The 23,987-nt window shown below is 59.4% G+C and overlaps 1 protein-coding gene across 1 annotated transcript; it reads right to left on the reverse strand.

Moving 5' to 3' along the window:
* Positions 1-35: 35 nt before the first annotated feature.
* Positions 36-23,734, reverse strand: LOC129010614 (ATPase family AAA domain-containing protein 3A). Its single transcript, XM_054445104.2, has 16 exons — positions 23,383-23,734; positions 19,102-19,178; positions 17,802-17,903; positions 17,439-17,498; positions 16,511-16,580; positions 15,226-15,391; positions 14,915-14,984; positions 12,639-12,794; positions 11,950-12,006; positions 11,553-11,678; positions 11,121-11,245; positions 10,148-10,199; positions 8,249-8,319; positions 6,877-7,044; positions 4,979-5,087; positions 36-789 (listed from the first exon to the last, which is right to left on the reverse strand). The coding sequence occupies exons 1-16, from the start codon at positions 23,585-23,587 to the stop codon at positions 643-645; spliced, it is 1,761 nt and encodes a 586-aa protein (XP_054301079.1). The 5' UTR covers positions 23,588-23,734; the 3' UTR covers positions 36-642.
* Positions 23,735-23,987: the final 253 nt, after the last annotated feature.

Genomic DNA, 23,987 nt, shown 5'->3' on the forward strand with positions numbered 1-23,987 from the left:
AAACCCCACCCCGTGCCAGCCAAGAGACAGGGCAATGAGGCACCTCTGGGACTTTATTAGGTAAACAGACCCCAGCTCCAGCCACAGGCTTGGACCGGCCAGCTCAGAGTGTGGCCTCAGACACCCCGGCCAGGTTCCCTCCTCCCGGCCACAGCCTGGGGTTTCTCAGGGTCACCAGTGTGTGAAAGGTCGGGGCATGCCGGCCACAGGGGGAAGCAGGGTTCAGGCTGCCCCACCTGGGTCTGGTCCCAGCAGGCGCCCCCTCACCTAGCTCTGCTGTGGGAGCCGAGAACAAAGATATCACCTGCCTGGCTCCTGCTGCCCCGGGGCTCAGCCAGCACCCACCTTCCCAGTGGCCTGTGGAGGGGCTGGGGTGCAAAGCATCCCCCTCCCCCTGTGAGCCAGACGGAAAATGCATCTCCCAAGAGTGTCTCGAGGGGCAGGAAGGCCTGCCCCTCCCTAGCCAGTGCCCACAACAGGGGGTGTCCTGGGGGGCAGAATGGCCGACGCCACCACAAGACATCCTGGTGCACAGAGGCCCTGGGTACAAGCCCAGTCCCCACCCAGGAATATTTCCTAAATGTGCAGGGGCCGGAAGTTGGGGGTGGGAGGGCTCCGTGAGGTGTGGATCTCGCTGTGGACTCAGGATGGGGAGGGCTCGTCCCCACGCCCAGGTCCTTCTGCCTTCAGCCAGCACATCTTCTGCTGGTGCTGCTGGACAGCATCTTGCACGCGGGTGTCCATCATGGCCTCGGTCAGGACCCCGTCCTCGGAGGCATACGCCGTGGCCTAGTGGGGAGAGGGAGCTGAGGGAGGCCGCCATGGGAATCCCCCACCCCAAATGCACGCCAGGGCCCCGAGGTGGGGAGGGGCCAAACCAGGGGCTCCAGCATGGCCTGAGGGTGAAACACAGGCTTCCCGCACCTCGGCAGAGCCCAGCACATGTGTGGACACCGGGGGCAGCCCCTGCAGTGCCCACAGCCCTGCCTGCGTCCTCAGCACTGCTGTTGCTCAATGACTTTCTAATAATAGAAAGCCCAAGGCGGAGCCTCACTGAGGGCCGACCCAGGGCAGCTTCCGAGAGGCAGGTGGGAATTGCAAACCCTCTGCGAGTCTCAGCCGTGGCCAGGCAGTGCCCTCGGGTCACAGTGCACCTGAGACCCTCAGACCCTGACCCTCACAGGCCTCCAGGGCAGAGGCAGCCACTGCCCACCTTGAGGCACATGAGCGGTGGCACCAAGGCCACCCCTGCCCCCACCTCCCTGTCCTCCTGGGCACAGGGCTTGGCATCTAGCAAGTGGAGGCTGGAGCTGCTGGGGCTGTGGCCCTCGGTGTAGCTTCAGGCAGCCTCAGGTCCAGCCCTTCTGCCATAGACAGGTCACTCTCCATCCCAATGCCAGCAAAGGGCATGGAGTCCCCAAGGGGAGGCACCCGTGGGTCACGGTGAGGGTGTGGGGACCCCCACTGGGCGCCATGCTCAGGAGCGCACCAGGACGCCTGGAGGAAACACAGGGCAGGGGACCCTTCCCGGACAGCTGAGTGGGTCCCTCACCCCATCCCGGCTGTACCTCCCAGAGGCAGGATTCATCTCACAGGGTGCAGGGGCAGCAGCACATCATCCTCCCACAACACTGTCACCACAACAGAACCTGCCATGGGGGTGACCCCGTGGTGCCTGTCCCCTCTGCCAGTGCCCACCCCTCGCCAAGCCACTGTGTGGGGAGACACTGACCGGAGCTGGACCACCACTGTGGGTCAGAGGCCCAGGAGCACAGGAGACACTGACTAGAGCTGGACCACCACTGTGGGTCAGGGGCCCAGGAGCACAGGAGACACTGACCGGAGCTGGACCACCACTGTGGGTCAGGGGCCCAGGACTGCTCAACATCATTTTTGGTCTTGAGCCCACCCAAGAGAGGGCAAACAGGTGCAGGGACCCTCAAGGTCCACCTGAGTGGCTGCACCTCACCCAGGGCCCAGCGGAGGAAAGGGGCTGAGCAGATGCTCACGGGGCCAGCCCTCCAGGAATCACAGGACCTGGCAGGAGCCTACCAGAAGTGACAGCTAAATGTCATGTGGCCTCCTGGGTGGGATTCTGGGGCAAGACCCAGTCATGGTGGGGCCAACAGTGACACATGATGTTCACCACGTGGCAAGGCCCCGGGCCCAGGAGCTCTCTGTGCTACTCTTGCAACTTTTCTGGGAACCTAAAATCTTCAAACTATAAAAGTTGAAAGACAAGACCTGGACCTGATGTCTTCACATGTGAATTCACAAAACATTAAGAATCAGCATCACTCCTCAAACTCTTGGACAAATTGAAGAACATTTCTTCACTCATCCTAGGAGGCCAGCATTACCCTCATATCAAAGCCAGACAAAGACACCACAAGAAAAATGACACGCCAATATCCCTGATGAGCATTGTTGGGAAAAGTCCTCAGCAAAATGAATTCAGCAGTATAGTAAAAGCATTCTACACCCTGACCAAGCAGGATTTATTCCTGGAATGCAAGGATAGTTCAATGTACGAAAATCAATCAATGTTCCACATACGAAATGTTCAACATACAAAAATCAATCAATATTAGCAGAGTGGAGGAAGGAAACCACATGACCCTCTCATCTGATGCAGGAAAAGCATTCGACCAAATTCAACACACTTTTATGAGAAAAACATTCAAGACGCCCTGCGCAGTGGCTCACACCTGTAATCCCAGCACTTTGGGAGGACAAAGGGGACAGATCACCTGAACTCAAGGAGATCCACCGCCTCGGCCTCCCAAAGTGCTGTGGTTACAGGTGTGAGCCACTGTGCCCAGCCCAAATTATTGTTTTATTTATTTATTTGAGACAGAGTTCGCTCTGTCGCCCAGGCTGGAATGCAATGGTGCGATCTCAGCTCACTGCAAGCTCTGCCTCCTGGGTTCATGCCATTCTCCTACCTCAGCCTCCCAAGTAGCTGGGACTACAGGCGCCCGCCACATCTGGCTAATTTTTTTTTTTTGTATTTTTTATTGGAGACGGGGTTCCACCATGTTAGCCAGGATGGTCTTGATCTCCTGACTTCACGATCCGCCCATCTCAGCCTCCCAAAGTGCTGGGATTACAGGCATGAGCCACTGCACCTGGCCAGCCCAAATTATTATTATGTTTAGTTTTACGTTTTTTGAGATGGAGTCTCACTGTGTTGCCAGGCTGCAGTGCAGTAGCACAATCTCGGCTCATTGCAACCTCCGCCTCCTGGGTTCAAGTGATTCTCCTGCCTCATCCTCCCAAGTAGCTGGGATTACAGGCATGCGCCACCACGCCCAGCTAATTTTTGTATTTTTAGTAGAGACGGGGTTTCACCATTTGGCCAGATGGTCTCCATCTCTTGACCTCGTGATCTGCCCGCCTTGGCCTCCCAAAGTGCTAGGATTACAGGTGTGAGCCACCGCACCTGGCCTATTACTATTTTTTTAAGATGGAGTCTCACTCTATTGCTCAGGCTGGAGGACAGTGGCACCATCTCAGCTCACTGCATCCTCCGCCTCCTGGATTCAAGAGATTCTCCTGGCTCAGCCTCCTGAGTAGCTGGGACTACAGGCATACACCACAAACACGCCCGGGTAATTTTTGTATATTTAGTAGAGGTGAGGTTGGCCTTGTTGGCCAGGCTGGTCTCAAACTCCTGGACTCAGGTGTATGATACTCTTGCTTCAGCCTCCCAACATGCTGGGATTACAGGAGTGAGCCACTGCACTCGTTCCAAATTATTCTTAGTTTTTAAGACAGGGTCTTGCTCTGTAATCCACGCTGGAGTGCAGTGGCACAATCACAGCTCACAGCAGCCTCCACCTCCTGGACTCAAGGGATCCTCCCACCTCAGCCTCCCAAGCAGCTGGCATTACAGGCATGCGCTACCAGGTCCAGCTAATTTTTTCATTTTTTGTAGAGATGGGGTCTCGCCTTGCTTTCCAGGCTGGTCCTGAACCCCTGGCTTCAAATAATCTGACTGACGTGGCCTCCCCAAATGCTGGGAATACAAGCATCAGCCACCACCACACCCAGCCTCTGCTTTCTTAGTTGTGGAAACACACCTGGTTCCAAGTGGGGATGGCCTGGAACAGAGACCTCAGCTGATCCACAAGGACGGGGTTTGAGATCTGGGGCTCTCTGTCACGGTGGCATAACCCAGCCTGTACTGACTAATACAGCCCCCTATAAACCCTGGCTCCAACGTTCAAATCAAGGTACTTGGCTACTTCATTAAGCTGTCACACATTCATTCAAATGCACTGCTAGATCGAATGACCAGGTTGTCACACAGACTCTGCGGACCCCAGAGGCGGCGATGCCTGTTCATGGCCTCTGCACCTTCTGCCCCACCCACCTGGTTTTGCTTTTCCAGCAACCCCCAAAGACCAAAGCTTTCTGGAAGGCCACGCCCACACTCCTGTGAGTCCCGGCTCCTTGGCCCTAGAGCAGCCATGGAGCTGCAGGAGAGGTGCCCCCGAAGAACAACTGGCTGTGGGACAACCAGAGGCCACTCCCACCCGTGTGTCTCAAGCAGGACCAAGCCCACAGACTTGGTCCAGAAAACACAACGTCCCTCCACCCCGAACCCCCAACTCACGTGGGGCCTGTCCTGACAAGCATTTACACAGGGAGGTGCCTATTGGCCAAGGTGAGAGTCAGAAGCCTCCAGCCCCACCTGGCAGAGCCCGGGCACCTGCAATGCTGGACTGTCTTCCAGAGAGCCCCGGGTGACTGTCAGCCACCGACGTGGCCCCACCCTCCTGAGGGCACGAGCAGGTGCGCAACGCCGCGTGGAGTGGCCCGACTGGGGCAGGGGGCCTCGTGTCACGTCTGTGCACAGAAAATCCCTCAACAGAAGCTCCCGTGTGACACCGGTGCTGGGACAGGCCTGGTGCAACCAAGCATCTCCACAGCAGCTGGGGTCCCGTCTGGGCGGACGTGCCGGAGCCTGACTCACCTGCCAGGACACAGCCAGCTGAGCGATCTCCCGTCCCGACATGCCCTCCGTCAGCCGAGCGACCTCCGAGCACTTCCTCCCGAAGTCAAACTGGGCCAGCTTCAGGCGCCTGGGGAAGGAGGTCCCAAGTGGGCCGGCCGAGGCCACGGATCCCACACCACGAGGTGGAGGCTGGAAGGCAGGCAGCCGGGCCCACACCCACGCCAGACATCCTCTTTGGAGGGGCTCTCTACTTCTGCCAGCCCAGCTCCATATCCTCCCTGCTGCAGGCCAGGCCCGCCCTGAGCAGGGAGTGGCTGCAGGGCCTGGAGATGGCCCCAACCACTCCTCACACCAGCCCTGCCCACAGCTGCTCACTCAGCACCCGCAGGGCGTGTGGCCTTTATGGTGGCAGTGGCGGAGCCCCGACTTCTAGCGAAAGCGTCTGCCTGGAGGCCACAGAAGCCGGGTCATGGTGCCAGAGCTACGAGCAGCCATGGGGTGGGGGAGCCCAGGGCAGGGGAGGGCATAGGGAAACTGAGGCCCGGAAAGCTGGGCTGGCATGGAGCAGGCGGCAGCGGCAACCAGTCTCTCTTTTGTCGTCACTGGCGACAGCAGGGATTTGGGTCAGGTGCACAGAAGGACTCAGAAACCGGGGCTCTGGGGACGCCAAGAAGTGGAGCAGCCTCTGCTCATCTGGAGTGTTCCTGAGGCAACTGGCGTGTGGCGCCAGGGCCCCTCATCACCTGGAGGGCTCTGCCCACCGTGCCTGCTGCACCCACCGCCAGCAATGGGGAGCCTGAAGGCTTCAAGGCACATGTGCAGCAGGAGCCGCGCCCCATACCATGAGGCTCCAGGGCCGGGTGTGGCAGCTGGAGGGAGGCCAGGCCAGAAGCCAGCAGTGGACCATGAGGAGCCTCTCCCTCCGGTCCCGACACGGGGGTCTCATGAGGAGCCTCTCCCTCCGGTCCCGACACGGGGGTCTCATGAGGAGCCTCTCCCTCCAGTCCCTACACGGGGGTCTCATGAGGAGCCTCTCCCTCCAGTCCCGACACGGGGGTCTCATGAGGAGCCTCTCCCTCCAGTCCCTACACGGGGGTCTCATGAGGAGCCTCTCCCTCCAGTCCCGACACGGGGGTCTCATGAGGAGACTCTCCTTGGAATCCCGACATGGGGGTCTCAGAGCAACACTCCACGTCACCTCCCCTCACAGCCAGGGCCTGGGGGTGGCCGAGCACAGGATTTCCTCACAGCCTTCCGTGTAGTGAAAAGGAACGTAAAAGAGGCCGGGCTCACATCTGTAATCCCTGCACTTTGGGAGGCTGAGGAGGGTGAATAACTTGAGGTCAGGAGTTTGAGACCAGCCTGGCCAATATGGTGAAACCCCATTTCTACTAAAAAAAAAAAAAAAAAAAATTAGCCAGGCATGGTGGTGGGCACCTGTAATCTCAGCTACTCAGGAGGCTGAGGCAAGAGGATTGTTTGAATCCGGAAGGCAGAGGTTGCAGTCAGCTGAGATCGTGCCACTGCACTCCAGCCTGGGGCGACAAGAACGAGACTTTGTCTCAAAAAAAAAAAAAAAAAAAAAAGGAATGTAAGGAATGTTAAAGGTTTGTAAGTGATGGTGGACTCTGCCTCCAAAGCCGAGGAGACGCCACCAGGCTGTTCTCATGTTCTCAGGTGGGGATGAGGAAAGGGTGGCAGGACCTCCCTGGATGCGGCCTCTAGGACCCTTGGGGCCCATGCGGCTCCTGCGTGAAAGCACGTGGCAGGGAGGTGGTGCCCACCCTGGAGAAGTAGCCTGCTGGGTGGGTCTGGAGAACAGGGGTCGGGGTGGACCCTGAGCGAGGGCCCCTGGACGGGGGGCTGGTGGGACAGGGGGCTGCTGGGACAGGAGGCTGGTGGGGCGGGACACTTACTGCTTTCCTTCTGTGGCCGGCTTAAGAACATACTTGTCAAAATACATTCTCACCAGGCGCTCCCGCTCCTCCTGCCCTGGCAGGTCGAAGTGGACCATCTCATTGATGCGGTCGTTGATGGCCCAGTCAAACTGCTCTGGCTGGTTGCTGGCCAGGACCAGCATGAACCTGCGGGGGCCGGGGGGGATGAGGATGATGAGGATGAGGAGGATGAGGAGGATGAGGAGGATGCTGGGGCTGCCGGCCAAGCTGCACTGAGGGGAACGGGGCCTCCTCAGCCCCCACAGGGAAGACCTTAAGCGGCGGGAAACACGAGGACACGGGCATAGCCCTGGTCGGCCACCTGCCCCACCGCACCCAGCTGTCCCCCGGCCTGGCCTGGCTTCCTGGGCCTCTGTTCTCCCCCCGTATGGCACTTTCCCGCTGACCCTCGCCCAGCCTGATAGGCAGCGCCAGGAACACCACTCCCTCCTGCTGCCTGAGCCCCACTGTGCTCGGAGCAGGGATGCGGGACTGAGAGTCCATGTCGAGAAGTCGCCCACACGAGCCAGGAGCAGGACCTCCAGGGCCCGGGTTCAGTGGAGGCTCAGCAGGGCCCCAGCCTTGCCTCTCTCGGAAGGACCCGAGTCAGGGCTCCAGGTAGCATCTACCGGCAGCAGCTGAGCCAGCGAGCCCAACGTGCCTGAGGAGTCAGCCATGGCCGACCGGCAGGACTTGATCCTCCGTGTGACACGTGACTGGGGCTGGAGGGGCCCAGGCGACCAAGAAAACTCAAAATTAGGGGATTTGGGAGGGACTAGGGAGCCTGGCCACGGGGCGGTCACCCTACCGGGGACCTCTGGGCGGCAGCCCACAAAGGCCACACAAAGTTGGGTGGGCCCCAAGCCTGGAGGGTGCAACCCTGGCCAGCATCCGGGCGGGGGACCAAGGCTCCAGGTTCCGCCCCGACACACAGGACCTGCTCGTGCCCAGCTTCCCATGGGAGCAAACGTGTCTCCATCTCCCACCCCAGGGCACCCACACCCTCCAAGGGAGACCCAGCAGAGCCTCACACGATGAGACCACCTCCCTTGCAGGCACAGGACCGCAGAAACCTAGGGGCACGGGGACCTGCAAGCTGGGGCGGCGCCGCACAGGGCTGTGACGACAGGACTGACCCCAGCTCTGCCCGGGAGGCCCCCGCATGTTCCTCAGTGACACCCCGCGCTGTCCCGAGCTGGGCCGTTCCCGGGGGACATCCGAGGTGGGCACACTGAGGCCACGGCAGCTGCCCAGCACTGTGAGCCAGGGACCCTCAGGTCCCTCGGTGGGAACCAAAGGCGACGGCTGCACAGCCGTGCCCGGGGGCCCAGGACCCGAGGGGCTCCCTCACTTGTTGCTGTGCTGGCCCGTGCGGTACAGGAAGGCGTTCAGTGTGGCCCTGAGGTCCTCGCTTATCTTCTCCTGCAGAGAGAAGGTTCCAGCCTTAGGCACCAGGAGCAAAGCCTTGTAAACAGCTACAGCAGAAAGTCCCGCAGGCCTCCCTCCTGCAGGGAGCAGGGACGTGGCGACACTTTCATGGATCTAAACTCAAAAGCCTGACCACGGTCAGGGGCGGTGGCTCACGAATGTAACCCGCATTTTGGGAGGCCGAGGTGGGCAGATCACCTGAGGTAGGGAGTTTGAGACCATCCTGGCAAACATGGTGAAACCTCGTCTCTACTAAAAATACAAAAATTAGCCAGACGTGGTGGCACACCTGTAGTACTAGCTACATGGGAGGCTGAGGCACAAGAATCACTTAAACCTGGGAGGGAGAGGTTGCAGCGAGCTGAAATTGTACCACTGCACTCCAGCGTGGGCGACAGAGTAAAACTCTGCCTTAAAAAAAAAAAAAAAAGAAAAGAAAGCCTGACCGGGCGTGGGGGCTCACCGTAATCCCAGCACTTCAGAAGGTCAAGACGGGCAAATCTTTTTAGCTCAGAAGTTCGAGCCCAGTCTGGGCAACCTGAGGAAACTCCATCTCTACTAAAATTACAAAAAAATTAGCCAGGCATTGCACTGTACCCCTGCAGTCCCAGCTACTTGGGCGGCTGAAGCAGGAGGATTGCTTGAGCCCGAGAGCTCGAGGCAACAGTGAGCTGTGATCGCCCCTGCACTCCAGCCTGGGCGACAGAGACCCTGTCTTAAAATGATAATTAAAAGGCTGGGCGTGGTGGATCACGCATGTAATCCCAGCATTTTGGGAGGCCGAGGCGGGAGGATCACTGGAGGTCAGGAGTTCTCGACCAGCCTGACCAAGATGGTGAAACCCCATCTCTATTAAAAATACAAAAAACTTAACTGGGTATGGTGGCAAAAGCCTGTAATCCAAGCTACTCAGGGGGCTGAGGCAGGAGAATTGCTTGAATTCAGGAGGCGGAGGTTGCAGTGAGACAAGATTGCGCCACTGCAAGCCAGCTTAAGCGATAGAGTGAGACTTCCTCTCAAACAAATAAAAATTAAAATAGACCAGGGCCTCCTGGTGCGGTGGCTCATGCCTGTAATCCCAACATTTTTGGAGGCCGAGGCAGGTGGATCACCTGAGGTCAGGAGTTCGAGACCAGCCTGGCCAACATGATGAAACCCCGTCTCTACTAAAAATACAAATATTGCCTGGGCATGGTGGTGGGTGCCTGTAACCCCAGCTACTTGGGAGGCTGAGATAGGAGAATCGCTTGAACCCAGGAGGTGGAAGCTGCAGTGAGCCGAGATCGCACCACTGCACTCTAGCCTGGCAACAGAGCGAGACCCCATCTCAAAAAACAAAAAAACCTCAAAAGCCATAACTTATCTTTAAGCTGACCTAAAAAATGCTGTTTTTCGGCCAGGCGTGGTGGCTCACACCTGTAATCCCAGCACTCTGGGAGGCCTAAACGGGCGGATCACGAGGTCAGGAGATCGAGACCATCCTGGCTAACACGGTGAAACCACGTCTCTACTAAAAATGCAAAAAATTAGGCGGGCGTGGTGGCAGCGCCTGTAGTCCCAGCTACTTGGGAGGCTGAGGCAGGAGAATGGCGTGAACCCAGGAGGCAGAGCTTGCAGTGAGCCGAGATTGCGCCACTGCACTCCAGCCTGGGAGACAAAGTGAGACTCTGTCCCCGCCCCCCAAAAAAAAAAAATAGCTGTTTTTCACACAAAGCTTATAGAGAAAAAGAAATTGATCACAGCGCTGCAGCTTGGCCCAGGCAGACGGTTGTGCCCACCTCACCACCCCATCGTGGCCAGACAGAGGCTTAGTGACACTCACGGTGGCTCGCTTTCGAAGGAAGGCGTCTGCTTCATCCACAAAGAGCAGGAGGCTGTGAACAAGAGAGAGGCCAAGCAGGGCGAGAGTGACGCCAGGAGCAGCCCACAGCAGCGTCCAGCTGCGGTGGGAGCAGGCCGAGCAGGCAGATCCCCACGGGGTGCAGGCCAAGTGGGCAGATTCCCACAGGGTCAGGCTCTGACCCATGAGGAGCCCTAAGTCCTGGACCTGACAGAAGCCGATCAGCCTGGCCTCTGGGCAACTGACCATGGCCCGGCCTCGCAAGGCCATGGGAAACCAACCACACGCTGGCAACAAACTCTGCCCCGCAAGCTTCACCCACATACCGGCCAACCACACACGGGGCAACAGACTCCACCCTGCAGGCTTCACCCCCACCCTGCCCAGTGTAGCACTGGTGGCCGCTCAGAGTCCACGCCAGGGGCAGGGTCTTCTAAAGTGAAAGGTCAAAGGCCAGAGGGGAGAGTGCCAGCCGTGAGGAACGTGGTGGCAACGAGGACAGCTGAGGCCGCAAGGGTGCCCAGGCTGTGCCCTGCGCGGGGTCACTGTGGGGCCTATTGAAGGGTGCGTGCCATGCTGTCTTCAGCTAACTTTCAAATGGTTCTACAAAAGGGAACCAGTGCCCACGTCCACCTGCACGCGTGTTGGAGGGAGGGCGGCTGTGGAGGAGCCTCCCCTGCAGCTGTGAAGACCCCTCTCCCCCTGCACCCACCCACCTTCCTTCTGCCCTAAGTATCCCACTGGCAGCTTCCACACGCTGGGGGCCTCGTGTCCACCAGGGTCCACACTCAGGGGACTTTCCCTCCGAGGGACCCTCCACTGGGCCTCCTGCATGGCCACAAGGACAGAGCTGCAGAAAGACAAGGTCCCCAAAAGACACCTGGACCCCCTTCCCGAGAACGCAGCCTGCTGGGCCGCAGCAAAGGGCCTGGTGCGTGCTGTGGGGACGTCTCACCCGCGCCGGCTGGTATTGGCCCAGTCAAAGAGCTTGTGCATGGCGGTCACGCCTTCCCGCCCCATGGGGGCCACGTCCCCGCCTGTCATGATGGCGTAGTCCATGCCTGAGTGCAGGGCGAGTTTCTGGACAGGAAGGGTGAGGGGAGACAGAACAGATGTTCTCTCTGCCTCTGCAAAGCCTGCACACTCTGCCTGGAGTGTGGAGCCCCTGCCGGCGTCCCTCCCTGGAAGCCACTGCCTGCCAGACAGGAGACGTCCCCTGCCTGGAAGATGGGAGGCGCTGCTGCCCATACCAGCACCCTGAGCCTACATGAGGGTGAGCAAAGGCCTAAGGGGGGTCCATTCCCCAGGCGGCTGAGCCCCCCAGACACCTGCAGGCAGGTAAGACCCCAGCGGCCCCTGGCCCACCTGCGCAGCCAGGCGCTCTCACCTTGGCAAACAGCGTCTTCCCGGTGCCTGGTGGCCCGTACATCAGGATGTTCCTATATAGGCTGCGGTTCTTCCTGGTGTTCCTTGTTGCTATGGCAATGTCGCGCACCCGTGCTTCCAGGCTGGGCTGCCGGGGAAGACGGGGGCTTGGGGGACACACTCTGCACCCATGGAAGCCTCGGGGGCAGGGGCTGCGGGAATGCCCGGGTGCGGACTCCACTCCTCGGGGAGCCGCCCAGCTCACGGGCAGCCTATCTATCCCCGGCACGATCCCAGCAGTCACATCTCAGGAGCCAGAAGCTCCTGGGCGCCACTACAAGCGCCAGCAAGGGCTACAGCCTGGCCCAGCTCCGGGGTCCCCTCCCTGCGCCTCCCCGGTCCCAGGCACACCGACTTACACTGAGCACAACACCCTCCAGCGCGTCCTGGGGCCGACTGAGGAGCCGCCGGCTGACCTGCCAGAGGGGAAGGGGAAGCACCATTGGGTCACCTGCCACAGCCACAGGACAGCCACCAATGGACAGACACGCTCGGTAACACACAGAAACAGAGCTGCCCTGAAGCACAGCCAGGACTGGCCCGGAGCTGGAACCCCGCCCCGCCGGGAGACCGGGCGGCTATTGCTGGGATTAGGGACATTTTCCGGTTCCTTATTGGCTTTTATTTTCTTAACCACCCACCGAGTGACCTGTGGAGACCCCGCCACCCCTGTGTGGAGAGCAGGCACCTGGAGGGCTGGCGAGTGGCGCAGCTCCCCAGGGAGGCCGCCAGACACTGTGACCTGTAGCAGCTTCCCCGACAGACGGCCGCACACCCAAGTCCCGGGTCTTGAAAGGACCCCGATGTGCTCCCAGGCCCCATCAAGAGCCCTGAGCGGGGGAGACTGAGGCAGACAGGTGAAGGGTCTCACTGATGCAGACCCCTAAGGTACAGTGCCAGACAGGAAAACCCACCCGTGAAGCAGCGTGCGGGTGCCCGTTATCCGGGGAAAGGGAAGGGACAGGAGTGTATGCGTGGGCTATGCTCGTGGGGCAGAAGGGACTCAGCCAGGAACTGCACTCAGGGAGGGCCAGGCCCGCGCCGCTACCTGGATGGGGTGCCGCAGCGCCTCCAGCACCGTGATGCGGGACGTCTCCCTCACCAGGGACGGCTTCCCCAGCCGAGCTTCGATGAAGCGACCGGCGACAAGCGTGGCATTCTTGGCTGAGTAGACCCCGACAGCCAGCAGCGTCAGCCCAGCCACCTGCAGCAGAGACACCGCACTGGCGCACCGGCCCCACCCTCCCTCCCTCTTAGAGTGGGAGATGCACGGGGCTGCCCCCACCCTCTCTCCGCCCGAGGGAGAAGCACGGGGCCGTGCGCTGGCCCCACAGGAACCCGAATTCCCGGCCCTGAATCCCACAGCCACGTGGTTACAGGAGGCAGGTGGGGCAGTCATAGCGCCCTCACTCAGGGCCATTTTCTCTGCAACTGGCAGCATAAATCCTACAAAGCCCCGGTCGCTGAGCAGGGCCCTGGGCAGACCCAGCCGGATATGTCACAGGGCCACAACCTCTGGTACATTCTTGGCCACTAAAAATGGTATTTTATTCCTGGAAAACAAGACTAACCCAAAATCTCTAACTCGTTTTAAAAATCGATTAGGCCGGCTGGGCGCAGTAGCTCAGGTCTGTAATCCCAGCACTTTGGAAGGCTGAGGTGGGTGGATCACCTGAGGTCAAGAGTTCGAGACCAGCCTAACCAAACTGGAGAAACCCCGTCTCTACTAAAAATACAAAAAATTAGCTGGCCATGGTGGCACATGCCTGTAATCCCGTCTACTTGGGATGCTGAGGCAGGAGAATCTCTTGAACCCGGAAGGCAAAGATTGCAGTGAGCTGAAACCGCGCCATTACACTCCAGCCTATGCAACAAGAGCAAAAGTCTGTCTCAAAAATAATCAAACAAAAAATGAATTAGGCCAGGTCCGGTGGCTCACTCGTGTAATCCCAGCACTTTGGGAGGCCAAGATGGGTGGATCACTTGAGGTCAGAACTTCGTGACCAGCTTGGCCAACATGGTGAAACCCCATCTCTACTAAAAATACAAAAATTGGCCGGGCCTGGTGGCACAGGCCTGTATTAGCTGAGCGTGGTGATGTGAGCCTGTAATCCCAGTCACTCGGGAGGCTGAGGCAGGAGAATTGCTTGAACTGGGGAGGTGGAGGTTGCAGTGAGCCGAGATGGCACCACTGCACTCCAGTCTGACCACACAGCAACACCCTGTCTCTAAAAACAAACAAACAAAAGTCAGGAGCGCATTTAGTAGCTCCGTCATGTCCTCACGTGACACCGTCTCACCAACATGGCAGCAACACCACCTGCGACATTCACCGTCACACTGACCAGGCTACCGGCAGGTGCTGCAGTCACAGCACTGGGCGCCGGCACCACGGCAGAGCAAGTGCCCACTAAGTGCCAGGCACCCACTGTGTGCTGGGCGGGCGGGGGACGGAGGACGCAGCCATGTGCGACGTGGTGCGTCACCACAGCAGGCCGGAGACTGCGCACAAAGAGTGAGGCTTTAAACAAGAGAGGAATCTGTGAACTTCAAACTCTCAGGGTTTTATAAGGAATAAAGAAGGTTTTTGCAAAATGGAGTCAGGGTTGCCTTCTGGTTTTTTGGTTTTGTTTTTTTCTGAGAAGAAGCCTCACTCTGTGGCCCAGGCTGGAGTGCAGTGGCGTGATCTCGGCTCACTGCAAGCTCTGCCTCCCGGGTTCAGGTGATTCTCCTGCTTTAGCCTCCTGAGTAGCTGGGACTACAGATGCCGCCACCACACCCGGCTAATTTTTTGTATTTTTTTTTAGTAGAGACGGGGTTTCACCGTGTTAGCCAGGATGGTCTCGATCCCGATATCATGATCCGCCTGCCTCTCCCTCTGCCTCCCAAAGTGCTGGGATTATAGGTGTGAGCCACCACTATCGACAATTTTTTTTCTTGAGACAAGGACTTTTTTGTCACCCAGGATGGAGTGCAGTGGTGCGATCTCAGCTCACGGCAGCCCAAACCTCCTGGGCTTCAGTGATCCTCCTACCTCAGCCTCTCGAGTAGCAGGACCACAGGTTCCGCCATCACACCCAGTTAATGCTTTATTCTTCGTAGAGATGGGGTCTCACCGTGTGGCCCAGGCTGGCAACTGCGTTTTTTTCTCCCAGCTCAAGGAGGGAGGAGCAGCCGAGGCCAGCAGATCCAACGTGGGCTTGCTCCGTGCTGGGAGAGCTACAGGGCTATGCAGACCCGGCAGGGACAGGACCTGGGCCTCCAGGAGGCCCACACATGCTGCTCCTCAGCCACCTGCCAGCCCTGTTTCACGAGTATGTTTACCGTGGCTGTCACTTTGTCCCAGTCTGTCACAAAGGCACGGAATCCTTCCCCAAACAAGGTGCCAGCCGTCCTGCGGGGAAAGCAGTGGTGTGACCAGGAAGGACACGAAGATCCGTGCCACGCAGCAAGAGCAGGTTGAGGGTGAGGCCCTGACATGGCGGCCCGGCCTTGCCAGGACAGAGAGGCAGTGCCCCCACCAAGGAGTCAGCCTACGGCGGCCAGGCCTGGAAGAGCTGAAGAGCGCCTTGGGACCAGCGACTCACACCTGTGGGACTCCGTCTGTGGCCGGCCCGGGCCTCGGCAGTGCTCACCTGATGGACTCCAAGACGGTCTGACGGTGCTCGGCCGCCTTCAGGCGGATCTGCTCGCGGATGATGTCTGCATTCTCCCGCTCGGCCTTGGTGCGCGCCCGGGCCTCGGCCTCCACTCGCAGCAACTCGTTCTTGTGCCGCAGCTCCATCTCCCGCTCCACGGTGGCTGCCCCAGAGAGTCAGGGCAGCTCAGCGCCATGCAGTGCAGCACGTCCACCTCCGCCCACACTGTAGACTGGCCCACACCATGGACAGGCCCACGGTGCTGACAGGCTAAGGCCACGGACAGGCCCACACCACAGACAGGCCCATGCCACGGAACGGCCCACACCACCAACAGGCTAAGGCCACGGACACGTCCATGCCACAGACACACACAGACCTTGGTAGGGACAGTGCCCTGCCCATGGATTAGGGCAGAAATCTGACCCAGAGGCCTAGGCAACTTCTCAGGAAGAGCCCTTTAAAGCAAAAAACCAGAACGCGGAGTTCCGAAGGAAGCCCCCCTCACACAGAAACACAGCTGTCAGAACTCAGAGACGCGTAACGTGCCATGTGCCTGGCTACTGAATATTAAACACACACATCTCGCCACAAGCCCACGCGCGGTGAAAAGTGGTGACAGACGTTTGCCTGGAGCACTCGCCAACAAATGCCACATGGCACCAAATACCTGTGGATCCCCACTAGAGACCAGGACAATAAAGACCCATGTTCTAGGCAGAACACAGCGGCTCACGCCTGTAATCCCAGCACTGTAGAACGCCAAGGCAGGTGGATAATGAGATCAAGAAGTTCAAGACCAGCCTGGCCAACACAGTGAAACCCTGTCTCTACTGAAGATACAAAAAAATTAGCTGGGCATGGTGGCGGGCACCTGTAATCCCAGCTACTCCGGAGGCTGAAGCAGGAGAATTGCTTAAACCCGGGAGGCAGAGGTTGCAGTGAGCTGAGATCGGGCTATTGCACTCCAGCCTGGGTGACAGAGCGAGACTCCGTCTCAAAAAAAAAAAAAAAAAAAAGACCCATGTACTTCCCATGAAGTGAAGCAGCTCCTGCCCTCCCCGCACAGACCCTGGCGTCCACTTGAAGACAGAGGTGTCTTCCGAGAGGGAGCCCCACCCCACGGAGCCCCAGCAGGCCTCACCCACTGCACTGGTAGCTATGAGGGGCCGGGCCGCAGAACTCAGGCTCAGAGTACACGCCGGGTAAGCGTCTGTCGGGCGCTGAGGTCCACGAGCAGCCCCTGCCACCTCTGCCTCAGCCAGGAGAGCAGACAGCCTACCTCGCCGCATGGCCTCCTGCTTCTGCACGGACTCCTCCTGCTTCCGTAAATTCTCCTCATTGAGAAGTTGCTGAGAAGCCGCAGAAAAAAAGCCTTTAAAACCTGTGACTGTGCCCGTGTGTGCAGGGGGTGATTGTGCCCGAGTGCAGGGGGTGACTGCGCCCGAGTGCGGGGGATGATTGTGTCCGTGGGTGGGTGGGTTGTGCACCCACTGGGGTGTGTGCCGTGTGTTCAGGTGTGTGTGTGCCCGTGCGGGGGGGGGGGGGGGTAATGTGTGCCCGTGTGCAGGGGTGGGTGTGTCCCTGTGGCAGGGGAGGGCATTTGTGTCCGTGTGTGTGGCGGTGTGCCTGTGTGTGTGAGGGGGGGGGTCTGTGCGCCCATGTGGGGGAGTTGTGTGCGTGCCCATGTGTGCTGGAGGGGTGTGCCCATGTGTACAGGAGGGTGTGTGCGCGCCTGTGTGTGGGGGGGTGTGTGGGCGTGTGTGTGCCCGTCTATGGGGGGGTATGCCCGTGTAGGTGTGTGCCTGTGTGTGCGGGGGTGTGTGTGTGCCCAAGTGCGGGGGTGCCGGTGAGCCTGTGTGGGGTATGTGTGCGCCTGTGTGTGGGGGGGTGTGCATACCTGTGTGTGGGGTGTATGTGCGTACCTGTGTGTATGGGGGTGTGTTTACAGGTGTGAGTGTCCACGTGGGTGTGTGCACGTCCGTGTGGGCAGGTGCCTGTGTCTCCGTGTACATGTGTGCACACGTCTCTGCATGTGTGCCTGTACACATGTGCCGGTGCGTGTCTGTCCGAGTAGTTTCCCGTGCTCTAGCACCCACCATCAGCAACCCCGGCGTTCTTGCCCTGTGGCCTCTGACCCACTGACCGGTCCCACAAAGCCGCCTACGTTCTCAGGGACGCAGGCACCTTGCAGGGGAGGCTGAGCTCACCTGCTGCTTCAGTTGGTCCTCGTAGCGCTGCCGGGCCAGCTTGTCTTGATACTGGGCCCTCTGGGGGAGAAGAGGGCGGCAAAGACACATCTTAGCCAGGTGCTGCAGTCTGGGCCGACTGGGCGGAGCGCCGGGGACTCCAATGCGCCATCAGCCTCACACAAATGTGGGGAGGCGCGGGGACCTCCCGTCTGGCTCAGCACTGAGGGACCTTACAGGTCTTAGACATTTGTGCAAGGCTGTTCCAAGGGCAGCTCTAAGTGCTGACTCCAGAGCGCCCTGGGGCCGCACCCAGCTCCCAGTCCTGCCCCAGGCCGTTCCCCCGAGCCGGGCTGCCTCCCTCGCGGCCTCTTGCGTTCTTACAGCCTGGTGCTGCCGGGTCTCCTCGCTCAGGGTCTTCCTCCTCTCTTCAGCCTGCGCCCGGATCTGCTCGCTCTTGAGCTGCTCCACGGCGGCCTCATACTCCTGCAGAGCACAGCACTCACCAGCTGGTACTTGCTCAGGGCTGGCGCTGCCTGACAGCCGCTCCTTTGTCTGCACGGCTCCGGCACGGCAGAGACTCCGTGCCCAGACTAGTGTGTGCAGCAGGCTCCGGGCTTCCAGCCACATCTGCACCCAGGCTCAGGCCCTGGAGGAATCCAGACCCACAGGCACAGAAGCACCAGCAGAAGCCTGTGAAGGCCCCCGGGGAGGGAGGCCGGACACCCCCTTTTGGACTGCACTGAAGGCAGAGCTCATGCTTATTCTAGGAATCCTGCTGAGTGGATCGGGTGCGATGGCTCTCGCCTATAATCCCAGCACTTTGGGAGGCCAAAGTGGGTGGATTAACTGAGGTTAGTAGTTCAAGACCAGCCTGGACAACATGGTGAAACCCCATCTCTACTAAAAATACAAAAATTAGCCAGATGTGGTGGCAGGCTCTTGTAGTCCCAGCTGCTCGGAGGCTGAGGAAGGAGGTTGAACCCGGGAGGTAGAGGTTGCAGTGAGCTGAGATCACACCACTGCACACCAGCCTGGAAGACAGACTAAGACTCTGTCTATCAAAAAATAATAATATGAAACAGGGCAGGCACAGTGGCACAAGCCTGTAATCCCAGCGCTTTGGGAGGCCGAGGCAGGTGGATCACTTGAAGTCAGGAGTTCAAGACCAGCCTGGCCAACATGGTGAAACCCCGTCTCTACTAAAAATATAAAAATTAGCCAGGTGTGGTGGCGGGTGCCTGTAATCCCAGCTATTCAGGAGGCTGAGGCAGGAGAATTGCTTGAACCCAGGAGGCGGAGGTTGCAGTGAGCCCAGATGGCACCACAGAACTCTAGCCTGGGAAACAGAGACTCCGTTTCAAAATAAATAAATAAAACGAAATAAAACAAAAAAATCCTGCTGAGTGTAATGAAATGAGGTGAGAACATCAAGAAGACCCAGGCCCTCAGGACGACCAGACGCCCTCACCAACACCGGCCCTCCCTCTCAGGTGGCACTGCAGCAGCGTCTATCACCTCCCCTTGTTTCCTTCTGTGAAATGAGGCGCCCAAGCTCGGCCCTGGGCGGCACCGCTGCCCCTGTACACGCCTCTGGCCCTACCCACCGGCAGTAGCCCCACCAATCTCCTCGCCTGAACCCCATGTGCACCCCAGCCTCCCCACCCACACTGGCCCCACTCACTTTGAGCTTGGACTGTTGCTCCAACTGCAGTGTCTGCTCCTGCATCTGCGCCAGATTCAGGGCATCCTTGGCATAACCTGCAGACGCAGGGACACGGAGGGCAGGTGTTAGGATACGCGGATGCCGCTGGGCAGGCATGCACACCAGCCAAGGGGCTTTCTGGAATCCACGGCCACCCCTCGACCTCAAAGCCCCCAGCCCTGCCTCACCATCCTCCTTCCTAGTCAGACCTGGTGTGACGATGCCCCATCCCCAGCACATGGCCTGATGCATTTGTGGGGTTTTATCCCCCCAGGGATGGTCTTGGAGAGCCACATCAGGAAGGCCACCCCACGCGGACGGGAGGAGGCTCTTTCCCAATTCAACACAAAGTCAGGCGATGGGTAAAGTGTCCATTTTTTCACGTTACGTTTGCTTTTCCTAAGCTTCCAATGGCTACTGTCATTGATCCATCAAGCACACGCAGGCAAGAAAGGGAAAGAATAAGAATCGGATACCAGCCAACAAGCTCAGGGTGACCAGGGCAAGTGTACAACAAAGTTCTCAGTTACATTTTGTTCCTAGAGGGGAACTGACACAGGTCAATGTTTGGGTGTTGTGGGACAGAAGTACGTATTCTCTGAGCTGCCGAGGCCTCAGCATCAGGTCTCAAAATTTTCTGGGATGACAGTTTTCCCATCATAAAACTTTACCATAAAAATCTTTTGGCTGGGCACGGTGGCTCACTCCTGTACTCCCAGAACTTTGAGAAGCTGAGACGGGTGGATTACTTGAGGCCAGGAGTTAGAGACCGGCCTGACCAATGTGGTGAAACCCCATCTCTACTAAATATACAAAAATTAGCCAGGCGCAATGACCCAAGCCTGTAATCCCAGCTACTTTGAGGCTGAGGTGGGAGGATGGCTTGAACCCCGGAGGCAGAGGCTGCAGTGAACCCAGATCACACCGCTGCACTCCAGCTAGACAGAGACTTGAAAAAAAAAAAAAAAACTCCAGTCTGGCCAACATGGCAAAACCCCGTCTCCACTAAAAAGACAAAAAAAGAGCAGGGCACTGTGGTGCACGCCTGTGAACTAAGCTACTCGGGAGGCCAAGGCTGGAGAGTTGCTTGAACCCTGGAGGTGGATGTTGCAATAAACCAAGATTGCACCACTGCACTCCAGCCTGGGCGACAGACAGCAACTCCGTCTCAAATAAATAAATAAACATATAAATCTTCTAACACAGAAAGACGCGTAAAGTAGGCAGGGACCTCCGATGCTCCTGGGTTGGTGCGTTGTTCCCGTCTCTCTTCCTTCCGCAGCCTGTCTCACTTTTTTAAGCCTTCAGAGTCAACTGCAGCAAACACGTCACTAACTAGAGCCCAGCGTCTGTTCTCAGCTCAGGTGTAATTTCTGGAGGTGACTGACGCAGGCGGGAAGTGCCATGGGGAGCACTCGTTGCATTTAGACTGAGGCAGCGACGCTTTGGTGTTTGGGGTGGGTCTGCTTGGGCCTGTGGTTAGGCATGAACTGGGCTGATGGGCACCAGCGTCAGATTTCAGGAAGCGCCTTGGTAGCCAACCTCAGGGGCCCCAGTGAACAGAGCATAGATGAGACCGGGACCTGCCTCTCAGGGAAGACAGTACCAGGTCAAGAACGGGTTTGGCTGCTGAGCTCGGGAATCCAAGGGCTGAAGTGGCCCCGGGCCCTCAACCACTCTCACTCTGACCCCGAGGGGGCCGAGGGTGTGTCAGTTCCCCAGGGTCTTGCCGCAGAGCAGTGACAGGAACGTGGGTGTCACAGTAAGGCGCTCTGCCTATTTCCTCCCGAGGGGATCTTTGGCTGGATTAAGCTGAGGCCACTCCCTCCCCTGAAAATGGCTCATTGACAGTTCCCACCCCCGATGACTCTGGGGAGGAGGAGAGAGGAAAGAGCAGGTCAGGTGCCCCTGTGGCCTCTCGGTTATTAGAATGAGAACAATCATTCACCACCTTGGAGTGACCCTGTGCCAGGGACGTGCGTCCCAGCGCATGAATTCACACCTACAGGGCACGAGGGTCTCCTCCAGGGACGTGCATCACAGCGCGTGAATTCACACCCACAGGGCACAAGGGTCTCCTCCAGGGACGTGCGTCCCAGCGCGTGAATTCACACCCACAGGGAACGAGGGTCTCCAGGGATGTGTGTCTCAACACATGAATTCACACCCACAGGGCACGAGGGTCTCCGGGGATGTGTGTCCCAGCACGTGAATTCACACCCACAGGGCACGAGGGTCTCCGGGGACGCGCGTCCCAGCGCGTGAATTCACACCCACAGGGCACAAGGGTCTCCTCCAGGGACGTGTGTCCCAGCGCGTGAATTCACACCAACAGGGCACGAGGGACTCCGGGGACGCGTGACCCAGCGCGTGAATTCACACACACAGGGCACAAGGGTCTCCGGGGACAAGCGTCCCAGCGCGTGCATTCACACCCACAGGGCACGAGGGTCTCCTCCAGGGACGTGCGTCCGAGCCCGTGAATTCACACCTACAGGGCACGAGGGTCCCCGGGGACATACGTCCCAGTGCGTGAATTCACACCCACAGGGCACGAGGGTTCCCAGGGATGCGCATCCCAGCGCGTGAATTCACACCCACAGGGCACGAGGGTCTCCTCCAGGGACGTGCGTCCCAGCACGTGAATTCACACCCACAGGGCACAAGGGTCTCCTCCAGCCACCCCCTCTGTGGAGTGCAAGGTGAGCGCTGGTGCTCACAGACAGTTCTGGGACAATGTGCTGCTCTGGCTTCCAAGGACAGGCCGGAGGAGGGGTCAGGGAAGACTCTGGGAACGAGGCAGCATGGGGCTAGTAGCCTCCAGAGACAGAGGCAGCCAGTCTGTGAGGAGGAACCGCCCGTTTGCCTGGAGAGCAGCAAGGCCAAAGCAACCGGCTCCGGCCGAATCTCGGCGACCCTGCTGCCAGGAAAGGGGCACGGAGGAAGCCAGGAGCGTCCGGAGGGGACGGACTTGCAGAGGGGCTACCAGGCAGACAGGCAGGGCAGAGAGCGCCCGGGGAAAGGCGGCGGTAAACTCTGGAGAAACCTCTCTCACCAGCCAGCAGTGAGGCCAGGAACGAGGGAAGGGACCAACACGAAAGAGCCCACACCTGGAACACAATCCACAGGAAACAAACACTGACGGAGGGCTCCCCACGGCGCACCTGGAGACCCTGCCGCAGGCGCCGCTCCACCACAGAGAGGGCAGGCCAAGGCACAGGCAACACGGGCAGAGCGGACTGCGGGTCAGGAGCTCTGTCTGGGGCCGCCAGGACTGGAGCGACTCAGAGGCACAGGTCTGCACCATGGGGAGGCGGTCCTCGGCGGCCTGAGGCTGCTCAACCAGGCCTGTACCACTGCAGGGGGCTGCAGGCTGATAACTACGATTTAGCTTCTGGAAGTGGGAGAAGTTTCAATCTCTAAGTGAAGTTAGCGGGTGAAAACCTCCAGGAACTAGGACAGAAAGGAACCCTCCAAATAAGCCTGCAGCAAGAAAGTCAGTCACCAACGTCCGCTGTCCTCCGAGGTGCCCTGAAGTCCAGCCCTCCATTCCCATCCTCACCTGATCATTAAAATTACCAAGCAAGGCCATGAGCAGCGGCTCACGCCTGTAATCCCAGCGCTTTGGGAGGCCGAGGTGGGTGAATCACCTGAGGCCAGAATTCAGGACCAGCCTGAACAACATGGTGAGTGCTCACACCCTGAGAGCCTTGGGTCAGGGATTTACTCCAGCTGGGCAGCACGGCCTGACCCGAGGCTTCACAGACTTCGCGGTGCAAATGCTAACGTCTTCCAACAAGAAGTACAAATCTGCTAGAGTCTCGTTAGAACCAAGTAACTCTCAGATACGCTTCCCTTGTTATGTGGAAACTGCTAGCAACCACCCAACAAACCCATCTACCGATCTGGACACGCCTTGGCCTGTGCCACGTGGAGGCAGCAAGCGCAGAAGGATCCCACACACTCGGCGGTAACTGAAGACCACGGCCAGCCCCAGGCCCTGACCCCGGTAACCTATGAGCGCCACCTCCGCACCGCTTTCCGCACCTGACCCGCTCCTGACAGCTGGAGAGCTGCAAAAGGGTGACGGCAAGAGTCCGATCCTCCCGGCACGCGAGACGGCTCCGGCCGGGGGTGCTCCGGGGGCGCAGTCTCGCCCGGGAAGTGGCTGCCGACAGCGGCGAGGAGCAGCAAGGGCCAGGGTTCCCGCTTCCCCGGCCCGTCCCGACCGTCCCGCCCGCCCCGCTCCGCCGCACTCACGCGAGTGCTCCAGCTCGCGCGCCGCCTTGGCGGCGCGCTCCAGGCCGGTGGGGTCGAAGTTGCTCCATTTGTCCTTGGGCGCCGGACGGTCTCCGAAGCCGCGGTCCCCGCCGCCCTCGGCCCCGGGCTGCGCGGGCGGCAAAGGCGGCGGCGGCCCCGCGCCTTCACCCTTGGGGCCCTTGTTAATGCCGAAGAGCCACGACATGCTCGCACCGCCGCCGCCGCTACCGCCGCCGGGACCCCAACCCGAGTCTGACTCGCGCGCGGCTGGGAGCAGCCTCCCCGCGCCGCGAGCCGGTGGCCAGGACCACTGCGCAGGCGCGACACACACCCCTTCTTCCCGGCGGTAGAAGCGCGTAAGGGACACGCGCGCAGCCCTTGGATTGGCCGCGAGGACAGTGACGCCATAGCGACTGCGCCGCGACTGCCGAACATGCCTTGGGAGCCAGCGGGGTGGGAGCGGTGAAGCATCCGCCTACGGGAGCCAGGCCGGGACAAACTTCCCGAGGGACGTAGGCGAACCCGAGGTCACGTCAGCCTCGCGCCACAACCACGTCGGCTCCGTCGCTAGGCGCTCCGAGGAGTTCCGGCCTTGGTGGCAACGG

The sequence above is a fragment of the Pongo pygmaeus genome, chromosome 1, assembly GCF_028885625.2.
Source record: "Pongo pygmaeus isolate AG05252 chromosome 1, NHGRI_mPonPyg2-v2.0_pri, whole genome shotgun sequence".
Lineage (NCBI taxonomy): Eukaryota > Metazoa > Chordata > Mammalia > Primates > Hominidae > Pongo > Pongo pygmaeus.

Coding starts and splice junctions, on each gene's coding strand:
- LOC129010614 (XM_054445104.2), bottom strand. CDS start 23,587: ATGTCGTGGCTCTTCGGCATTAACAAGGGCCCCAAGGGTGAAGGCGCG. Junction 16,581..17,438: donor AGGACCAACTGAAGCAGCAG/GTGAGCTCAGCC, acceptor GCGGCTTCTCAG/CAACTTCTCAATGAGGAGAA. Junction 12,795..14,914: donor GGGACAAAGTGACAGCCACG/GTAAACATACTC, acceptor TCTCTGCTGCAG/GTGGCTGGGCTGACGCTGCT.